Source organism: Carlito syrichta, unplaced genomic scaffold (genome assembly GCF_000164805.1).
Source record: "Carlito syrichta isolate Samal-C Ts95f unplaced genomic scaffold, Tarsius_syrichta-2.0.1 Scaffold303604, whole genome shotgun sequence".
NCBI classification, from domain to species: Eukaryota; Metazoa; Chordata; class Mammalia; order Primates; family Tarsiidae; genus Carlito; species Carlito syrichta.
The window spans coordinates 546,428-566,394 of NW_007247700.1; the positions used below are offsets into that span (position 1 = coordinate 546,428).

At 43.5% G+C, this 19,967-nt stretch overlaps 1 protein-coding gene across 2 annotated transcripts in view; it reads left to right on the forward strand.

The window, feature by feature from the left end:
* The window catches only part of COPA (coatomer protein complex subunit alpha), a 51,184-nt gene extending 33,449 nt beyond the window's left edge, over positions 1–17,735 (forward strand). The window contains exons 14-33 of one of the 2 annotated variants that reach the window (XM_021712693.1): positions 947–1,029; positions 1,691–1,830; positions 2,472–2,557; positions 2,647–2,812; positions 6,968–7,130; positions 7,233–7,379; positions 8,436–8,625; positions 8,745–8,840; positions 10,918–11,006; positions 11,194–11,317; positions 12,587–12,676; positions 12,991–13,100; positions 13,594–13,671; positions 13,809–13,877; positions 14,730–14,866; positions 15,139–15,325; positions 15,418–15,528; positions 15,802–15,963; positions 16,626–16,820; positions 17,093–17,735. In XM_021712693.1, coding sequence (XP_021568368.1) covers positions 947–1,029; positions 1,691–1,830; positions 2,472–2,557; positions 2,647–2,812; positions 6,968–7,130; positions 7,233–7,379; positions 8,436–8,625; positions 8,745–8,840; positions 10,918–11,006; positions 11,194–11,317; positions 12,587–12,676; positions 12,991–13,100; positions 13,594–13,671; positions 13,809–13,877; positions 14,730–14,866; positions 15,139–15,325; positions 15,418–15,528; positions 15,802–15,963; positions 16,626–16,820; positions 17,093–17,152 — 2,483 coding nt within the window. In that variant the 3' untranslated portion in view covers positions 17,153–17,735. The remainder of the gene's footprint in view (positions 1–946; positions 1,030–1,690; positions 1,831–2,471; positions 2,558–2,646; positions 2,813–6,967; positions 7,131–7,232; positions 7,380–8,435; positions 8,626–8,744; positions 8,841–10,917; positions 11,007–11,193; positions 11,318–12,586; positions 12,677–12,990; positions 13,101–13,593; positions 13,672–13,808; positions 13,878–14,729; positions 14,867–15,138; positions 15,326–15,417; positions 15,529–15,801; positions 15,964–16,625; positions 16,821–17,092) is intronic. The other variant, XM_008058711.2, reaches the window with a different exon arrangement.
* The last annotated feature ends 2,232 nt before the right edge of the window (positions 17,736–19,967 follow it).

A 19,967-nucleotide genomic window follows, 5' to 3' on the forward strand; every position in this document is an offset into this window, starting at 1 on the left:
GCTGGAGCCCAGCAGGTTGAGGCTGCAGTGGCTGGGAGCGTGCCACTGCACTCCAGTCTGGGTGACAGAGTGAGACTCCAACTCAAAAAAAAAAAAAAATTGAGGTTGGGGTGCTGTGGCTCATACCTGTAATCCCAGCACTTTGGGAGGCCAGAGCAGGAGGATTATTTGAGCCCAGGAGTTTGAGACCATAGCCAAGATATAGCAAGACCTCGGGCAACATAGCAAGACCTTGTCTTTACAAAGAAATAAAAAATAAAAAGTTTAACCAGAGTATTAGCAGGTGCTTGTAGTCCCAGCTACTCAAGAGGCTGAGGTGGGCCCAGGAGGTTAAGGCTGCAGTGAGCAGTAATTGTGCCACTGTACTCCAGCCCAGGCAATAGAGTGAGACCCTGACTCAAAAAAAAGAGAAAGAAATGGTCAGTTGACATTTGCAGAGCAACAGCTTGGTGCCGAAAACTGCCCAGCACCAAGGTTGACAACCTGTCAAGATTTAGTTTGGAGTGTTCTGCCACACCCTTCCCTACTAAGAGGTCTGTATTTGCATGTTAAAAGCAGCAGAGCAGCTGTGTCCTGGGGAGGGGGTCCTATGACAGGCTGCTTGCTTTACCACAACTTGGCCAGGGAGGCCCTGCTCGTTAGCTTGATCGAGTGTGCTGTCTCCCAAGATGGGCGGCCCTTCTGCCAGTACATGGTGCTGGCTGAAATGCAGCCACTTGGCCTAGAGAAAAGAAGCTTGGCAGGGGTGGAGGTTGGAGTTTGGAGGGAACTGGTGGGGGAAAGTCACTCGACAATAGCCCCAGGTTACAGCTGAATTAGTTAGGAAGCAGCTGAACTGGCAAAGCCAAGATGGCAGCCAGCAAGATTGGCAGCTCCATGGCACCTGACTCTGTCACCTGCCAGTGGCTCACCACATGTTCCCGCCCTTTGGTTTTGTTCCTCTCAGCCCCTGAAGGGAAACGATCCTCAGGTCTGACAGCCGTTTGGGTTGCTCGAAATCGGTTTGCTGTCCTAGATCGGATGCATTCGGTGAGTTAAAACTAAAAGCGGAAACTAATTTGGGGAATATGGTGGCAGAGGCCTGTGTATTGCCCAATAAAGAGCAATGTTTTTTCCTATTCTCCCCTAGGCAGCTGTGATCCTCATGTATTGACTCTGCCTCTTTCCCTAGCCGTATGCTGATCCCCCTGGGGAAACAAGGCTCCAAAATGGATTTGATTGGGTTGATGATCACTGTGACTCAGGGCTTAAGAACCAAGCTAATGTCACTCTTGACTACAGGAAACTCAAATACATCAAATTTGATGTGGGTTGGGTTAGAGGAGGAGTAGATTTTCCTTCTTGTTCTGCTTTCATTGATACTGAAATGTAATAGGTCCAACACAGAATAAGAAAAACTCTCTCAAGAAAATAACAATTTAAGCTCTGAAGCACTATTTTCTCTCTTTGATTGATTGAAGAACTCAGACTTTAGTTAGATTTCTCAGGATCTTTCATTTGTGGGGAACATAGAGATAATAAGACCCTTGGAGAGGATCTTGGTTGGAATGGTCTACCTGGAGTGGTAATTAACTTAGAGAAAAATAATAGTTTAATTAAGCTAAGGAACAATTGCCAAGGGATGTCATCAGTTGCCATCATCTTATATACACACTTCTTCTCTTAATCTCACCTTTAAAACTCATTTCAGCTTTTGATCAAGAATCTAAAGAATGAGATCACCAAGAAGGTACAGGTGCCCAACTGTGATGAGATCTTCTATGCTGGCACAGGCAACCTCCTTCTTCGGGATGCAGACTCTATCACACTCTTTGACGTGCAGCAGAAGCGGTAACATATCAGTTGCCCCTAAGCAGACAAGCATGTAGCGAGGGACGGTAGACTTCTGCAGTAGGAACTTTTTTTCCCCCCCAAATGAGTTGACCACTTCTTGTGCTATAATTCCAAGACTCTTTCTTTCTTTTTTTTTTTTAAGGCAGGATTTATTAAGAGGACAGAAAAGCTCCCACAGTAGGAGGCGACCCGAGGAGGTTGCCCAGTTCCAAGACTCTTTCTAGCCATTGTTTTCTGTGATCCCTCTCCATCTTGTATGTACACACTAGCATTACAGCAAGATACTTGGTTGTTTTTCTGTTTTTATAGTATTTGTCTGAACAAAGAGTGCTCTCAAGGTGTAGAATGGGAGGGACACAGAGATTAAGAACACAGTTCTGTTCTTAAAACCCCTGACAGCCCAGTGGTGAAGACAGACATACCAGGTCCAAGGGGATGAGGGACAGGGTGTTGAGGAAGGAGGGCAGTACACTTTGTGAGCCAAATGTTGAAGTCACTGAGCTACCATGCAGCAAGTATCGATTTGGTATTACATTAAGAAATTAATTTGCATTAATTTGGGGGTGCAGTGGATGTCAGTCATAGCCAGAGATAAGGGAATCAGATCCATTCATGTTTGCCATCCCTCTCTGTCTCAGAACTCTGGCATCTGTGAAGATTTCCAAAGTGAAATATGTTATCTGGTCAGCAGACATGTCACATGTGGCACTACTAGCCAAACATGGTAAGTCTTCATTATATCCACCCTGATTTAGAGACCAGTCCCTCCCACCCCCCTTCCTACCAGTCTACTGCACTCACCCTATCCAACAGAGCACTCATGCCCTTTGCCTCTTACAGCCATTGTGATCTGTAACCGCAAACTGGATGCTCTATGTAACATTCATGAGAACATTCGTGTCAAGAGTGGGGCCTGGGATGAAAGTGGGGTATTTATCTATACCACAAGCAACCACATCAAATACGCTGTCACTACTGGGTAAGTTAATTATTGGGATACAGAGTTGGAGAAGGCGGTTTTGTGAAACAACTGTCCTGAACTTTTCTTCATGGAAAAGCCTTGTTTAGCATATATGTGCTAGAAGCATCTGAACATTGGTTTTTTTCTACTCTTTTAAAAATAAGAAATATGGCTGGTGGAGTAGTTCACATCTGTAATCCCAGCACTTTGGGAGGCTGAGGTGGGAGGATTGCTTGAGCCCAGAAGTTTGAGACCAGCCCGGGCAACATAGTGAGACCTTGTCTCTACAAAAAATAAAAAAATCAAGCCGGGCTCGGTGGCTCAGCCTGTAATCCCACACATTTGAAAGGCTGAGGTGAGTGGATTGCCTGAGCCTGAGGGTTCGAGACCTACCTGGGCAACTTGGCGAGACCTCATCTCTACAGTAAATCAAAAAAAAATTAGCCGGGCGTGGTAGTGTGTACCTGTAGTTCCAGCTACTTGGAAGTCTGAGGTGGAAGGATCGCCGGAGCCCAGCAGGTCGAGGCTGCGGTGGCCGGGAGCGGCCACTGCACTCCAATCTGGGCGACAGAGTGAGACTCCAACTCAAAATAAATAAATTAATTAATTAAATAAATAAAATAAATTAGCCAGGTGTGGTGGCATGCCTGTAGTCTCAGCTAATTGGAAGGCTGAGATGGAAGGATCACCTAAGCCCAGGAGGAGGAGGCTGCAGTGAGCCGTGATTGTATCACTGCACTCCAGCCTAGGCAACAGAATGACACCCTTACTCAAAAAACAAAACAAAACACCATGAAATATGACACAAATATAGAGAATTACATAAATAATAAATGTACAGAAGAACAAATAAGCTACGAGGTAAACATCTGTGTAACTGTCACCCACGTCAGGAAATAGAACAGTTCTGGTACCCCAGAAGGCCTTTGTCATATGGTCTTTTTTGACCAACCAAGGGGGAAACAACTCCCTGTTTCCACCCAAAAATAACACTGTAATTTTTGTAGTAGTTTCTTCATTACTTTTCCTTACAATTTTACCACCCAGTATATGTTTTAATATATAATTTAGTTTTGCTTGGTATTGAACTTCATATAAATGAAATCATACTGAATATATTATTTTATATTTTGTTCAATATTTTGTTTGTAAGATTCATCCATATAGCTCTAATTTATTTTCATTGTTGAATAGTGTTCCATCTTGTGAATTTATCACAGTTTGTCAGTTCTACTCTTGAGCAGTATTTGAGTGAATTCTATTTTTTGGCTAGTATGAACAATACTCTTCTAGTTTTTTACATGTTTTCTGGTACATGTGCATACATTTCTCTAGAGTATATACCCAGAGATGAATTAGTAGGCTATAGAGTATGCGTATCTTCACATTTACTAGCCACTGTGAGACTGCTCTCCAAAGTGGTTTTACCAGTATGTATACTAACCAGCATTGTACAAAAGCTTTCTTGCTTGTCATCCCGACCAATACTTGGCTTTGTCAGGTTTATTTTTCTCCATCTGGTGAATATGTCATGTATCTTATTGTAATTTTACTTTGCTATTCTGTTTCCTAATGAGATTGAGTACCTTTCCATCTGACCACCTATGAGGATTTCCTCTTCTATGGATTCTATTCAGATTTTTAGGCTATTTTAAAAAATGAGTTATCTGTTGTTTTTCTTAATTTGTGTTTTTTATACACTAGGTTATCAGTCCTTTGTCAGGACTGTGTTGCAAATATTAATATCTTCTCTTCTATAGCATGTCTTCTGATTTCCTTTTTGGTATCCTTTAACGAACAGAAGTTCTTAATTTATGGAACTGAGTTTATGAATATTTATCTTTTATGAGTATTGGTTTTATATTCTATTTTTAAAATCTTTGACTCCCAGAATCATATTGTTCTGTAGTCTTATGTAAGAACTTTATAATTTTGCCTTTTAATACCTAGGTCTAAGCCGGGCACGGTGGCTCATGCTTGTAATCCCAGCACTTTGGGAGGCTGAGGCGAGAGGATTGCCTGAGTCCAGGGGTTCGAGACCAGCCTGGGCAACTTGGCGAGACCTCCTCTCTACAACAAATCAAAAAAATTAGCCGGACATGGTGGCACATTCCTGTAGTTCTAGCTACTTGGAAGCGTCACTTGAGAATAGCAGGTCGAGGCTGCAGTAGACATGAGTGTGCCACTGCACTCCAGCCTGGGTGATAGAGTGAGACTCCTACTCAAAACAAAGACAAACAAAAAAACCTAGGTCTGTTATCTACTTGAAGTTGATTTTTGTGTACAATGTGAGGTATAGCTGTCTTAATACATGTTTTTTCATAGGGCCACCCAGTTGCCCAACATCATTATTGAAACAACCACTCTTTCCCCCATGATTCTGTAGTCTCATCTTTGTCATACATAAATCATGTTTTCAAAAATGCAAAGATCTACCTCTGCTCTAATTCTACACTATCTTAAATAATTTAGCTTTATGATAAATCTTCACATCTGGTAAAATAGTACCTCCAGTCTTTCCCATTTTATTTCTCAAAAGTTGCTAGGGTATTTTTAAGTAAATTTTTCCTTTTCACATAAATTATTGAGTTAACTTGTGAAATTTTGCACAAAGTGAAAAAAAAAATCTTTTGTGATTTCTTTGGAATTGCATTGAAGCTATACATCAGCTTAGGGATAGCTGTCACCTTTATAATTTTTATTATGTTAAATTCCTTAATCTATAGACATGGTATAGCAGTTTCTCTTTTTTTTTTTTTGAGTAGGAAACTCTGTCACCCAGGCTGGAGTGCCGTGCAGGCTCACAGCCACCGCAGCCTTGACCTGCTGGGCTCAGGTGATCCTTTCTGCCTCAGCCAAGTTGCCTGAGCTGGTCTCGAACCCCTGGATTCAGGCAGTCCTCTTGCCTCTGCCTCCCAAAGGGCTGGGATTACAAGTGTCAGCCACTGTGTCTGGCTAAGCTTCTCATTTATTTAGGTCATCTGAAATGTCTTTTGGTAAAGTAATGTAGTTTTTTTCTTAGAGATTTTGCATTTTTTTGGTTAGATTTTTTTTTTTCCAGTTGGAGTCTTACTCTCTTGCCCAGGCTGTGGTACAGTGGCATGCTCATGATTACTGCAGCCTCAACCCATGGGGCTCAGGCTATCCTACTCCCTCTGCCTTCCAAGTAGCTGGAACTATAGGGGTGCGCCACTGAACCCAGCTTTGGGTTAGATTTATTAGGCATTTGATAGTTTTTAAATGCTAATTGTAACTAGATAGTATCCACATAAAATTTAAATTTTGGCCAGGCTCGGTGGCTCAGCCTGTAATCCCAGCGCTTTGGGAGGCTGAGGCAAGTGAAATGTCTGAGCCCATGGGTTCGAGACCAGCCCAGGCAACTTGGCAAGACCTCGTCTCTACCATAAATCAAAAAAAAAAAAATTTAAATTTTCTGACTAGGCATGGTGGCTCATGCCTGTAATCCAAGAACTTTAGGAGGCTGAAGCAGGTGGATACTTGAGCCTAGAAGTTCAAGACCAGCCTGGGCAACATAGCAAAACCTTGTAACTATAAAAAATCTTTAAAAAATTAGCCAGTTGTGGTGGTGCACTCCTGTAGTCTCAGCTACTTGAAAGGTTGACGTGGAAAGTTCACCACTCCAGCCTGGGCAACAGAGTGAGACTTTACCTTCATACGTACATACAGTATTACATTAGCTATGTCACGTTTTAATTTGTAATTTTTTAAATTATAACTCAGGTCAAAATATTTTCTGCTTTCATTATTTCTTTGTGTGTTATATCTATCTCTCTTCTATTTTCACTTATAGCTTATAAGGAAAGAATGACCTGTCCATAGTGGCCTACTAACTGAATTCTGTATATCAGAATTCAGAATTTAACTTTTAGGTCTGATATCTTTAGTCATGTCTGCTACTCAGCTCATAGGCTAATAGCTTATAAAAAAAGATGATAGTGTCTGCCCCATCATACAAAAGAATAAAATAAAATTGGTGTTTAGTTCTCTTTTTTGAATCAACTTCCACCTACATCATTGTTCAAATGGCCTTGACAAAAGGATAATGAGAAGACAAAAGACGGTATGCTAGGTTTGTTCTATGGCTTCGCAGGTTTGTTCTGTGATTTTCCCCTTTGCTCACTGAAAGTCTTGCCCTCTGCCTGCTATTCTTAGGGACCATGGGATCATTCGAACTTTGGATTTGCCCATCTATGTGACACGGGTGAAGGGCAATAATGTATATTGCCTGGACAGAGAGTGTCGTCCTCGGGTACTCACCATTGATCCCACTGAGTTCAAGTTCAAGCTGGCCCTGATAAACAGAAAATATGATGAGGTACAAAGTAAGGATGTATACAAGGAGTGTTAAAAGGGCCAGCATTCTTTTTTTCCTATTAGTGATCTCTACTTCCTGCTCTACCCTACCCCAAATGTCTAGGTACTACACATGGTAAGGAATGCCAAACTAGTGGGCCAGTCTATCATTGCTTATCTCCAGAAGAAAGGCTATCCTGAAGTGGCGCTGCATTTCGTCAAGGATGAGAAAACTCGCTTTAGTCTGGCACTGGAGTGTGGAAACATTGAGGTGAGAGGAATGTGGTCATCAGCCTGCATGGTTTTAGAGGAAGTGAGGAGGTTAAGTCATTGGGAGGACATTATTCTGAACTTGCTTCTTTAGCTAGAATAGTGGCATTCAGAATATCAGTTGTAGATTGAGCTATCTTTTTGTTGCTATTTGTCCGTTTCTACTTCTGCCATGGCATTTCTGTTTGTTTTGTCATCCTCAGTCTGAATTCAATAATTTCTAGGATAAAATCAAGATAGCATGGAATTTGAAAATCTCACTATTTCCTTGACATTTGATCTTGCTAACTAACTACCTGCTTAGATGAAGGAGTACCTAGTAAGGGCCCAGGCCAGGAATGGTGGCCTACACCTGTAATCCTAGTGCTCTAGGAGGTTTAGGCAGGAGAATTGCTTGAGTCTTGGAGTGTGAGACCAGCCTGAGCAACATAGCAGGACTCCGTCTCTGCAAAAAAAAAAAAAATAGCTGGGCATGGTGGTGCATGCCTGTAGTACCAGCTACTCAGGAGGCTGAGGCAAGAGGATCACTTGAGCCCAGGAGGTGGAGGCTACAGTGTGCTGTGATCACACCACTGCCTTCCAGCCTGGGTGACAGAGTGAGATCCTTTCTCTTAAAAAAAAAAAATGTTTTAAAGCGTTGGGGCCCACAGTGTGCAGGCATTATTTTCAAAGAGGAAAAGGGCTTAGAAAAACTTTTTTCAGTCTTGTACCGTTTCTTCTGTCTTTCCTAAAGTCCCTGTGGATCTTCAGATTTGGCAGGTAGTAAATAAGTTGACTAATCAAGAACTGGCCTGATGGAATCAGCAATTGCTGGGTGATTTTGTTGTAAAAGTAAATTTCCGGGAGGATAATGGGATGTGGTTCTTCTATCTGTGTATCCAAAGGGGTCCTATTTGTTAATAGAATTTTCAATCTAGAATTAAACTAAAAACTAGGAGTGATTGGTAATAGAGGAAGTTCCTTGCGAAATTTATGTAGAGGCAAACACTTTGCAGAGTCCTAGTTTTGAGTCACAGTATCCTGCTACCTGTTAACACTGACCCTGGGGATTCTTTAGATTGCTCTGGAAGCAGCCAAAGCACTGGATGACAAGAACTGCTGGGAAAAGCTAGGAGAAGTGGCCCTGCTGCAGGGGAACCACCAGATTGTGGAAATGTGTTATCAACGTACCAAAAACTTTGACAAACTGTCCTTCCTATATCTTATCACTGGGAACTTAGAGAAACTTCGAAAGATGATGAAGATCGGTGAGGCCCCTGAAACTAAGAATGGGAAAAGGGGTTTCTGGGGTAGGAGGAAAATGGCTAGAGGAGAGAGAGGACTTGGGAGAAAAGACCTGACTTGGTGTCTCATTGCCTTGGTGCAGCTGAGATCCGAAAGGATATGAGTGGCCATTATCAGAATGCTCTATACTTGGGTGATGTGTCAGAGCGAGTGCGGATCCTGAAGAACTGTGGGCAGAGTAAGTATCCAGGATCAGCAGCTCCTTCGGGACCTTGCTTCATGTGTTATTTGTGTATAAAGTGAGGAATTTATCTTTTTTTTTTTGTTTTTTGGGGGGTTTTTTTTGGGGTTGGAGTTTCACTCTGTCACCCAGACTGGAATGCAGTGGCTGCTCCCAGCCACCACAGCCTCGACCTGCTGGGCTCCGGCGATTCTTCCGCCTCAGCTTTCCAAGTAGCTGGAATTACAGGCGTGTGCTACCACGCCCGGCTAATTTTTTGATTTATTGTAGAGTTGAGGTCTCGCCAAGTTGCCCAGGCGGGTCTTGAGCCCGCAGGCTCAGGCAATCCACTCATCTCGGCCTCCCAAAGTGCAGGATTACAGGCTGAGCCACGGAGCCTGACGGAATTTATCTTTATTGTGCATTTTTTAGGAGAAACAACATGTTACTACCGTACTCAGAAGATTTTCTTTAAAGCCAAACAGAGAGGCAGCCAGACTATTTAGTCTGGCCAAACACCCTTAGGAAAATAATTAGTCATGGGGAAGAGAGGCTTTAAAAGACTTAGAGCAGACACCCTATTACATGCACTTGGTTGGATACCATTTGAGTTTTATTCCTTTACTTTCAGTCTGGAGGTTTCACTCATTCATGTATACATTTGAGGGATATTTTTTGAGAGCCCACTATGTACCAAGCATTACACTGCCATTTGAAATATATTAGGGAATAAGAAAAGTGAAAGATGCGGTTTGGACTAAGGTACTATTAGTGGAGGGATGAACAGTGGTCAGATTCAGGATATTTTCTGACGATAGAGCCAGCATGATGTATTCAAGTACTAGATATGAGCTGTGATAGAAAGGAGTCAGGGATGAGTCCAAGGTTCTCATTAACACTGATGATAGATCTTTTTTTTTGAATTGGAGTCTCACTTTGTCACCCATGCTAGAGTGGAATGGCATTCTCAGCCACCTCAGCGTTGACCTACTGGGCCCTGGTGATCCTTCCCCCTCAGCCTTCCAAGTAGCCAGAACTACAGGCGCACACTACCACGCCTGGCTAATTTTTTATTTATTGTAGAAACAGGGTCTCGCCAAGTTTCCCTGGCTGGTCTCAAACCTGTGGGCTCAGGCAATCCACTCACCTCGGCCTCCAAAAGTGCTGGAATTACAGGCTGAGCCACCGAGCCCAGCCTGATGACAGATCTTAAAGATAAGCAGCTGTGGCCGGGTGCGGTGGCTCATGCCTATAATCCCAGCACTTTGGGAGGCCAAGGTGAGAGGATTGCCTGAATCCAGGGATTTGAGATCAGCCTGGGCAATTTGGTGAGACCTCATTTCTAAAATAAATCAAGAAAAATTAGCTGGGTATGGTGGCGCACGCCTGTAGCTCCAGCTTTTTGGAAGGCTGAAGCAGAAGGATCACCTGAGCCCAGCAGGTTGGTACTACGGTGGCTGTGAGCCTGCCACTGCACTCCAGTCTGGGCCACAGAATGAGACGCTGACTCAAAAAAAAAACCAAAACAAAACACGACTGCATTCATTCTCTAGTGCTGTACCCCAAAACTCAGTAGTCTAAAACAACAAACATTTTTATTATTTCACAATTCTGGGCACAGTTCAGCTAGGTGCCTCTTGCTCAGTGTCATGAGGCTGCAATCAAAGTGTTGGCCAGGGCCATAGACGTTTCAAGGCTCAGCTGGAGGAGCATCTGCTTACTTACTCTCATGGCTGTTGGCAATCCTCAAGCCTTGCTGTCTGTTGTCTGGGAGACATGAGTTTCTTGCTGTGTTGACTTCTCCATAGAGTAGTTCATGACATGGCAGCCAATTTCCCTCAAAGCAGGTGAGCAAAAGGGGTGCCCAAGATAGAAGCCATAGTCTTTGTAACCTAATCTAGGAAGTGACTTCTCATCACATCTGCCACATTTTAGCCATTAGAAGCTAGTCCAGCCCACACTTAAGGGGAGGGTGTTACGCAAGGACTTGAATACCAGAAGGCAGGGATCACTAGGGGGTCATGTCAGAGACTGCCTACCACAGCAGCATATACTCAAAAATGTGCCTATGCCACAAAGTCTGTTTTCTCTACAGAGTCCCTGGCCTACCTCACAGCTGCTACTCACGGCTTAGATGAAGAAGCTGAAAGCCTAAAGGAAACATTCGATCCAGAGAAGGAGACAGTGAGTCTTTATTTACATGATTGTCTGTGATTATAGTATTAATTCTTGGAATGGTTTTTTAAATCTTAGAACGATTTAAAACTGTAAATATCACTCTCCTACCTGGTTACCCAGAGAGGCAGAGATCCAAGAAGGCTCCATGACTTCTGGGTGCTGTTTGCTTCTCATCTCTTCTTCTACTGTTCAGATACCAGACATTGACCCTAATGCCAAATTGCTCCAGCCACCTGCACCTATCATGCCATTGGATACCAACTGGCCTTTATTGACTGTATCGAAAGGATTCTTTGAAGGATCCATTGCCAGCAAGGGTAAGTGTCCATTACATCATAGCATTTCTTTTCTTCTTCTTCTCTTTTTTTTTTTAATCTTTCTTTTTTTAGAGATAGGCTCTCTCTCTGTCACCCAGGCTGCAGTGCAGTAGTGAGATTATAGCTCACTGTAGCCTTGAACTCCTGAGCTCAAGTGATCCTCCCAAGTAGGTAGGACTACAAGCATGCATCACCACAAAAATAAGCCTGACTAATTTTTATTTTTGTAGAGGCAAGGTCTCGCTATGTTGCTCAGGATGGTCTCAAACTACTGGCCTCAAGCAATCCTCCTTCCTTGGCCTCTTCTGTTGTTTGTTTTGTGAAGAACTGTACTGGAGAATACCTTTAACACTTAGTTTCATCTGTCCTTTTTTCTGAGTGAATTCATGGACCACTGAGATGCCAATCAGAACTATGGTGCAATCTAAAATAAAAATAGCATTTGGGATCATTAAAGAAAATGTGGAAAGTGAGGAAAACAGAAGGATGTCTATACTACCACTAATGACTTCTGTGAATATTTTGCTGTGTTTCCTTAGGCTTTACTATATTTGTAGTCATATTCTTTGTTCGGTATTTTATCATTCACGACATACAGTCTTAAGGTACTAGTTCAGCTACCTCTAAATCTGTTATGTGGGTCTGTGAAGATGCATGTTACCACTGTATCTCCTAGATCACTTCTCCTGAGTAAGAGCCTAAACAGACCCTTGGGCATTTTGTGCCCAGCCCTGCTCTTTCCTCCAACTATTCTGTGTCCTGATGCCTGTGCACACTGGGGTTGTGGTAGTTTAGCAAAGCTCTCAGAAGAAATTCCAAGAGTTGCCAGTCAAGGACTGGTAAGTAAAAATGATTTGATTCTGGCTACTTGGAAGGCTAAGGCGGAAGGATTGCCGGAGCCCAGCAGGTCAAGGCTGTGGTGGCCGGGAGTAGCCACTGCACTCCAGTCTGGGCGACAGAGTGAGACTCCAACTCAGGAAAAAAAAAAAAATGATTTGAGCCTGTTTTGGGTAGCAGGAAGGCCAGTGGTATCCTCTTATATTACCTGCCTCTGTGAAACATTCTGCAATTTAGTATAACATATATGCTAGTTATAATATATGTACAAGTTAGTATAATATATGTGCTACAAAATATATCATACACAAACTAATAAGTAGGCAGAACCTTGGCGTTTGTTTTTGAAAGGCTTTAGCCTGCCTGCAGAGGAAGCCATATCTCAGACTTGCTGAGCTGTAATCAGTTCCTTTCTGTTACTTCCCAATATAGGGAAGGGAGGAGCATTGGCTGCTGACATTGACATTGACACTGTTGGTACTGAGGGCTGGGGAGAGGATGCGGAGCTGCAGCTGGACGAAGGTAAGAGTGCTATTTTATGTATTTTTTATTTTTTTAGAGGTGGAGTCTCACTATGCTGCCCACACTCTCCTTGAACTTCTGGGCTTAAGTGATCTCACCTCAGCCTCCCGAGTAGCTAAGCCCACTAGCTACTGCACCAGTAAGAGTGCTGTTTTAGAGCTGTTCCAGGAAGATAGACTCCTTGGATTGGGACTGGCTTGTGGGACAGTTATGCAGGCTTCCAGATCATGAAACCAACTGGGATCTGTTTTGCTTCCTTTGGTTAAGATTGTGCCACTGCCCAAATCTGTTTTGAGCCTGGACTTTCCTTACAGATGGGTTTGTGGAGGCTACAGATGGTTTGGGGGATGATGCTCTTGTCAAGGGACAGGAAGAAGGAGGTGGCTGGGATGTAGAAGAAGATCTGGAGCTCCCTCCTGAGCTGGTATGTAGAATTCTTACTCTAGTGAGGTTCTCTCCATTTCTCACAGTGAAAGCCAGTGGCCTTATGGTTTCCACCCCTGTCCTGGGGTCTACAGAGGAGACCCTTCTAATCTGATGCTCCTTTCCCATTTGAGAGAAGAAAGAATGACAGAGAAAGAGTCAGTGGCCTTATCACTTCCATCTGCCCTGAGACACTCAAAGGGGAGGGGATCTAGGACCTACCTCTAATCTGATGCTAATGGCACAGGAGGTGATCAGGGTGGTGCTACCAGCAGCTTATGAAAGGCATGAAGGACTTTTATCTGAATTGGAGCTTTTAGTATGCCATTTTGTCAGTGGTTAGTTAGCTCCTGTTTTGGCGGTCTTCTCCCACAACTGCCACCCTTCTTCTCCAGTAGAGGCAGAAAACGAGGCAAATGGTTGTGCTTTAGATTCTTCAGAACAAAGTGCTTGAATGGTTTTTAAAAATGACTCACATTTTGGTTTTTCCCTAGGACGTGCCCTCCGGGGCAGCTGGTGGGGCAGAAGATGGTTTCTTTGTGCCCCCAACGAAAGGAACAAGCCCAACCCAGGTAAGCAGTCCTGTAGGGATGAGTGATCTTGAGCTGGTTAATACTTTATTTATGTGTAGAAAGTGTTGTATACTTTTTTACTACAGATATTGGAAGAGAAGGGGTTTCACTTGGCTTGGGTTTTTGTTTCTTGTTAGATCTGGTGCAATAACTCTCAGCTTCCCGTTGATCACATCCTGGCAGGCTCTTTTGAAACAGCCATGCGGGTAAGTCTTCTTAAATTAGCCTTGGCTCTTCCTCTTGAGTGTGCCTAGCCCAGAGTCTCAAGGAGGTGGTTGACTCACTTTAACCAGATGGAAATTATCCTCGGGCAGAGGTGTGTGTTTATCATGGAAGCCCTCGGTCTTGCTTAAGTATGCTTGCCTCATGAGGCCTTTCTCTTACCTGCTTTCCACTTGACCTAGTAGTCTCTTAAGGCAGATCCTTCCAGTCGTCTTTCACTCAGTTACAGCCCCATGCTTTCTAGCTCACATTAGTAAGGTTAGCACCCCTGCCTGAACAAGTGTATGTTTTGAACATTAAGCCAGGCCAGGCACGGTGGCTCACACCTATAATCCCAGCACTTTGGGAGGTCGAGATGAGAGGATTGCCTGAGCCCATGCATTCGAGACCAGCCTGGGCAATTTGGTGAGACCTCATCTCTACAATAACTCAAAAAATTAGCTGGGCGTGGTGGTACGTACCTGAGTTCCAGCTACTTGGAAGGCTGAGGCAGAAGGATTGCATGAGCCCAGCAGGTTGTGGCTGCAGTAGCTATGAGCGTGTCACTGCACTCCAGCCTGGGCAACAGAGTGAGACTCCGACTCATAAAAAAAAAATTAAGCCATGTGTTATAATAACAGTAACACTAATAACAGCTACAGCAACTACTAACATATACTCAGTGTTCGCTGTGTGCCAGGCACTGTCCTAAATACTGTGTAGGTATTATTAAATGAGGTAGGTCTTATAAGTTAAGTGAATTTTTCTGATGAGGAAATACGTACAGAGAAGTCAAGTCAATGAGTTTTTTAAGTGGCAGGACTATAATCCTTAATTTCTTTTTTTCTGTGCTCCAGCTTCTTCATGACCAGGTAGGGGTAATCCAGTTTGGCCCCTACAAGCAACTATTTCTACAGACATATGCCCGAGGCCGTACCACTTACCAGGCTCTGCCCTGCCTGCCCTCCATGTATGGCTACCCTCATCGCAATTGGTAAGGCCCTCTGCTCCTGCTTTCATCTGTTCCAGGTTGTGGTGGAAATTTCAGGTGGTAGCCTCCATGACAGTCAGAATCATCACAGTGCTAGGGTTTTCCAGTAGAAAAAGACTGGGGCTAATCACTCTGTGGGGCTTGTTTTATACCTGCCATCATCCAGTTCCCCAGCTACTTCCACAGGACAGTGGCTGTGAGGATGATTGCCAGAAAAAGCTGGGTCCTAGGTGCCTATTGACTGGCCTATCTTCTTCCTGCTTCTCCCTTTCCAGGAAGGATGCAGGACTGAAGAATGGTGTGCCAGCTGTGGGCATGAAGCTTAACGACCTCATCCAGCGGTTGCAGCTGTGCTACCAGCTCACTACAGCTGGCAAGTTCGAGGAGGCTGTGGAAAAATTCCGTTCCATCCTTCTCAGTGTGCCACTTCTGGTGGTGGACAATAAACAGGAGATTGCAGAGGTAGGAGGGGCTAGCTGCTGTCCCAGTCCTGGGCAACCCTCTTCCTCCCCAATTCCTGTCTCAGTACCCTGACCTTCCTCTGCCCCCTCCAGGCCCAGCAGCTCATCACCATTTGCCGTGAGTACATTGTGGGTTTGTCCATGGAGATAGAAAGAAAGAAGCTGCCCAAAGAGACTCTGGAACAGCAGAAGCGTATCTGTGAGGTAAGATCTGGAGTTGAGTACGAGGTCTGTACTCAACTCCAAACCTAGATCTGACCTGGGGAGGGAGAGAAATTTGGGTATGTCTGTGAGGAGAGGCTGCATTTCTTCACCCTACTTCATCTTCTCATCAGTCCTCCATACCTAGGAGGTAGAAGATCTCTGCTTTATAGACAGTCCTGCTGTGTTCTGTTTTTATGCTTATGTAGCAGCTTTGTAATGGCCTCTACCAGGTGTATTTTCAGCCTGGCATATGTTCCTCCTTTTGTCCACCAGATGGCAGCCTACTTCACCCACTCAAACCTGCAACCTGTGCACATGATCTTGGTGCTGCGTACGGCACTCAACCTCTTCTTCAAGCTCAAAAACTTCAAGACAGCTGCCACCTTTGCTCGGCGCCTGTTGGAACTTGGGCCCAAGCCTGAGGTGGCTCAACAGGTAGATGGGAATTCATTCCTTCAATGATCGTAGGGGAACCAGATCTGTTCTTCCATGGAGGAAGCAGACCAAGGTCCTTGCCTCTGAAACAAAGTGATATATGACAGCACTAACAAAAAGCATCAACAGAATGCTACCTTCTGTTTACTTACTGACCTGGGTACTTCCTCTTGTTCCTGGAAACTGAATTAATAGTTTGCTCAGACATAGCACCGGTGTAAGAGTGACCTGCAACCTCGAATAGCTTTCCTGTACCTGAAAATGACCCTACTCCTGTCCTTATGCTCCAGATGTTCCATTACAACCACCACAGACCTTCACATACAAGGCTTATTCTTGTGCCCTCCAAAAGCATTCTTCTTGGGTGAGGGAAGCTTGTTTTAATCCTTTTTCGGGCCTGATTTTGATAATTTCCAGACTTGATGGAGGAATGTGGGTCTAGATCTATGGAACCACTTTGGTTCTGACAGTAGGAAAGCTTGACATGCAGGAATGGCAATTCCTAACTCTTCACATGCTTCCTGTATAGGGGTTGAGACCTGTATTCATATAGTGCAATTGCATCTCACATTGAAGGGACTACCAAACCACGGTGATGGGATCCCTTGAGTTGTTGTCTGCAGCTTTCTGTCCCCCCGAAAAATATTCCTTTTTTCTCCTAGACCCGAAAAATCTTGTCTGCTTGTGAGAAGAACCCCACAGACGTCTACCAGCTCAATTACGACATGCACAACCCTTTTGACATCTGTGCTGCATCTTATCGTCCCATCTACCGTGGAAAGCCAGTGGAAAAGTGTCCACTGAGTGGGGCCTGCTATTCCCCTGAGTTCAAGGGTCAGATATGCAGGGTCACAACAGTAAGTACTGTTCTCATTATGTGTATCTGGGGTATTGAGGGAAGGGGGAAAAGAAAGCATCATGGTGGTCCTTTTTCTCTTGGATATTTGCCCCCCTCCCCCAGCTCCTTGAGGCAGTGACACTGGAGAAAGTGAGAGCTTCTCCTCACTGCTCTTTGCCATTCAGTAACAAACACTTGTCTCCTCTACCCATTGTGGGGCATAGGGAATAGCTTTCTAGGGCTCTCTCCCTCACAAATCTCTAACTAGTTCCTCTCTTTACTCTTTCACAGGCGACAGGGATTGGGAAAGATGTGATTGGTCTGAGGATCAGTCCTCTGCAATTTCGCTGAAGGCTCCCTTTGTGTGTGTGGATCAGTCACTATATTGTCCCTCCAGAGAATTAGTCTCTGTATCCTCCTAACACCACCCTCACCCCACTCTGTTCTTCAGATTATTGACATTTGATTCTCTTTGCTCTAAAACCTAATGTCCTTCTCTTCTGTGGCAAATTCACATGTCTAAATTTGACTCTTTTGAAGACCTCTCATCTTCTCGAATTGACTACAGTTGTGGTTACAGTTGGCCTTGCCTTTCCAGCCTAGATTTTTCAAGGAACAAATGAAAACTCAATGATGTATGTATGTTTAGTAAATCCCTTCAGTATTTATTCCTCCCCTTCCCACTAGCTTTCTTTCCTTTTTGCAAGGAAGAGGCAAGATGTAATAAACAAGATACCATTTTCGACCTGGCCACACCAACTCTTAGTCATCTCCTATCGCTCAGGCAGGCACTCTCTGTGTACCAAGAACCTTAAGATTTGAGGAGAAATCACTTGGTTTTCTAAAATGCACACCATTTGTTAGTGATTTGTCCTTTACAACTCTTGTTCTCATATTTTGTGTCTCACACTAAATAAATTTCTGTGAGAGCTTCTTGGCTTGTCATTTATTTCCTGTACACTGTTATGTTCCTATTCACCTCATGCAGCAGATATCTTTCCAGAATTATTTTTAATTACAGAAATAACACATATTCACTATCAAGGAAAAGAAGCACATATTTTTCATAGGATATATGATAGGCATAGGCTGACCCAAACTGCTGTGAGAATGACAGGAAGCAAGTAGCTCCGCATTCTATTTTTTATTGCAGCCTACTGTCTATTGCTAATTATAGCCAGTATTTGTTGAGTACCCGCCATGTGCCTGTCATTACTTTAGATATTTTACATGTAATATACGTATATAAGAATAATTAGTACGTTACCTATATGATAATGATTACATTGGCAATGCAGTATTTGTCATATGCTAAGAATAATTGGGTAGGGTAAGGTACTGTGCCTTTTATTAAAATAGGCACTTTTTGTATCTTAAGTTTATTTTTCAATAAATAATACATTCATATATATATATTTTTCAAAAATTAGCTCATGTAAAAAAATGACTCTGAGGCAAGTTTTCTTTCCATCCCTTTCCTCAACCCCACAGTTTGTATCACCTTCCCCAAAGTAGGTGGCCACTGTTGCTAGCTTTCCTACATCCTTCCCGACTTTTTTTTTGGAGTCAGTCTCACTCTGTTGCCCAGGCTGGAGTGTAGAGGCTGTGGCTTGCTCACGGCCAACGTATCCTCGACTTCTGGACTCAGGTGATCCTTCCACCTCAGCCTTCTGAGTAGCTGGAACCATAGGCATGCACCACCACGCCCAGCTTATTTTTTTATTTATTGTAGTGACTGGTCTTGCCATGTTACCCAGGCTGGTCTGGAACACCTGGGCTCAAACAATCCTCTTGCCACAGCCTCCCAAAATGCTGGGATTGCAGGCATGAGTCACCGTGCCTGGCCCCTTCCAGACATTTTTATATATATACAAATAAATATGAATATGCTCTTTGGCATCCCCCTTTATACACAAATGAAAGTATACTATTTCAACAGTCTTGGGACTTCTTGTTTTTTTACTTGATATTTTGGAGGCTTTTTCATTTGTGTGATTTTCTGTAGTTTATGTGGTTGCCTCTTGTTGATAGATATTTGGATTATTTCTAGTCTTTCACTATTATAAACAGTGCTGCAGTGAATAACTTGAACAAACATAGTATGCATGACGAAAGTATGTCTGGATGATAAACTACTCCTACAAGTGGAATTCCTGCATCAAAGAACCCAGATCTTACTTTTTAGCTTTATTTTCAGAATTGCATTCTTTTTTTTTGAGTTGGAGTCTCAATCTTGCCCAGGCTGGAGTGCAGTGACATACTCATGGCCACCGCAGCCTCGACCTACTGCCTCAGGTGATCCTTCCACCTCACCTTTCCAAGTAGCTGGAACCACAGATGTGCGCCACCACGCTCAGCTAATTTTTTATTTATTGTGGAGACAAGATCTTGCCATGTTGCTCAGGCTGGTCTTGAACTCCTGAGCTCAGGCAATTCTCTTGTCTCCATCTCCCAAAGTGCTGGTATTATGGGCTTGAGCTGCCACACCCAGCTAAAATTGCATTCTTAAACAGCATCCCCAAGTTAAGCTTGTCTTCTCAAAAATTTGCATGCTACTTTGATAACACTTTCTCAAATATTCTATCTGTAATCAGGCAACTTGGTGAATGTTCGCAAAAAAAAAGTCTTCATAAGTTTACAAATTAAATTATAAAATTAATTTTTGCACACACGTTATTTTGAACTGAGGGATATGAAAAAACTTGACAGTCCATGCCTATTGAAGCTCATATAATTAGGGAAACTAGGTAGATGTATGTGAAATGATTGTGAACACCAGGCAGGAATTTGAAGTTGGTCAATAAACTGGAGAGTCATTAAGTCCTTAAGCAAGAGAGTGATATGAAGTAACTTCTGTTTTGTAACATATTCATTATACATTAGAAAGGTAGAAGGAGCAACCAGGAGGTAAGTACTGAGATGAGATGTTAGATATATCAGTAGTAGCCAGGAGTTTTTGGCTCAACCTGTAATCCCAGCACTTTGGGAGGCCGAGGTGAGAGGATTGCCTGAGCCTGAGGGTTTGAGACCAGCCTGGGCAACTTGGTGAGACCTCGTCTCTACAATAAATAAAAAAATTAGCCACACATGGGGGCATGTGCCTGTAGTTCCAGCTACTTGGAAGGCTGAGGTAGAAGGATCACCTGAGCCCAGCAAGTTGAGGCTG